Genomic DNA, 1,152 nt, shown 5'->3' on the forward strand with positions numbered 1-1,152 from the left:
ACCTACTCCAAGGATGTAAAGCTCACATGTGGTGTTCCTCAGGGTTCTGTACTAGGCCCACTGCTCTTCATCATAGCAATAGACTCCTTAAGTGTGCGACTCAATGCAATTCCCAATCTCGCACACGGTTTCTTTGCGGATGATCTAACGCTGATTTGTCGACACTCGGACCGAGCATATATTCAGTACGTGTTGCAAGAAGGCTTAGACTGCACCTCGAAGTGGTCCGAAGAGAACTTCATGGAGGTGTCGGTAGAGAAGACGCAGTACACCTTCTTTGGGGTTCGGTACGCCAATAGTCTGGTTCTCACAGTGCAGGGGAAGCAGCTACGGGAAACCCGAACTCCCAAATTATTGGGGTATATTCTGCAACCCCATAAAGGTGCGGGCAAGCACGTACGTGAGAAGATGGACTCGGGCAATAGAAAGCTCCTTCAGCTGCGCGCTATTGCCTCACCGGAATGGGGTCCATCCAAAGAAACACTGCGTGCCTTTTACATGGCCCTCATTCGCGCTCGTGTCTGCTATGGCATCGCTGTATGGTGGTTTCTCGCATCACCTTCCTCTCGCGATGCCTTGGAACGACTGCAGGCGCGAGCAGCCCATGTGATAGCGGGAGTGCCGGGCAACGCCAACCGCCATGACATTCTCAAGGAGGCCCGACTGTGTACAATCGACGCCTACGCCACATACAAGGCCTTGGAGTTTTACTTACAAGCGAAGGTGCGGGGAGGCATACATGCAGCGACAGCGGAACGGCTAGTCCCTTCTGATCACACTGTCCGCGCTGCATTAAAGAAGGTGGAAGGGACGTATGAAACCGTAGATGACTTCCATAAGCGCCACTACGCCTCTACCCTCCGTCTAGCCGCGCGCCCCTTCTTCAATGTAACACCTCCGGGCGGGTTAAAGGCTGACGCTCCAGAAGCCGAAAAGTACAAACACACGATGGTTCGAGTGAATCGATTTCGCAATGCGGACTATCAGCTCTGGACGGATGGTTCAGTCAAACTGGATAACTCCTCTGGTGCAGGCGCCATATTGTACAATAAGACGGGTCACTCCGTTCGGAGAGTGTCAGGTGCGGGCATCCTGGCTTGCAGCTATAGAGCGGAGTGTGTCGCTATGGAACGGGGGTTGCGGAACACTCTG

General features: G+C 53.6%; 1 protein-coding gene across 1 annotated transcript; it reads left to right on the forward strand.

The window, feature by feature from the left end:
• Window positions 1-1,152, forward strand: Tco025E_10061 (Tcoingi protein; the record flags this gene model as incomplete). The annotated part of the gene is made up of 1 exon (XM_029376852.1): window positions 1-1,152. A coding segment is annotated over one exon (1,152 nt), but the record flags the coding sequence as incomplete, so codon positions are not given.

This window comes from Trypanosoma conorhini (assembly GCF_003719485.1).
Source record: "Trypanosoma conorhini strain 025E chromosome Unknown Tco_14.4_contig_01442, whole genome shotgun sequence".
Taxonomy (NCBI): Eukaryota; Euglenozoa; class Kinetoplastea; order Trypanosomatida; family Trypanosomatidae; genus Trypanosoma; species Trypanosoma conorhini.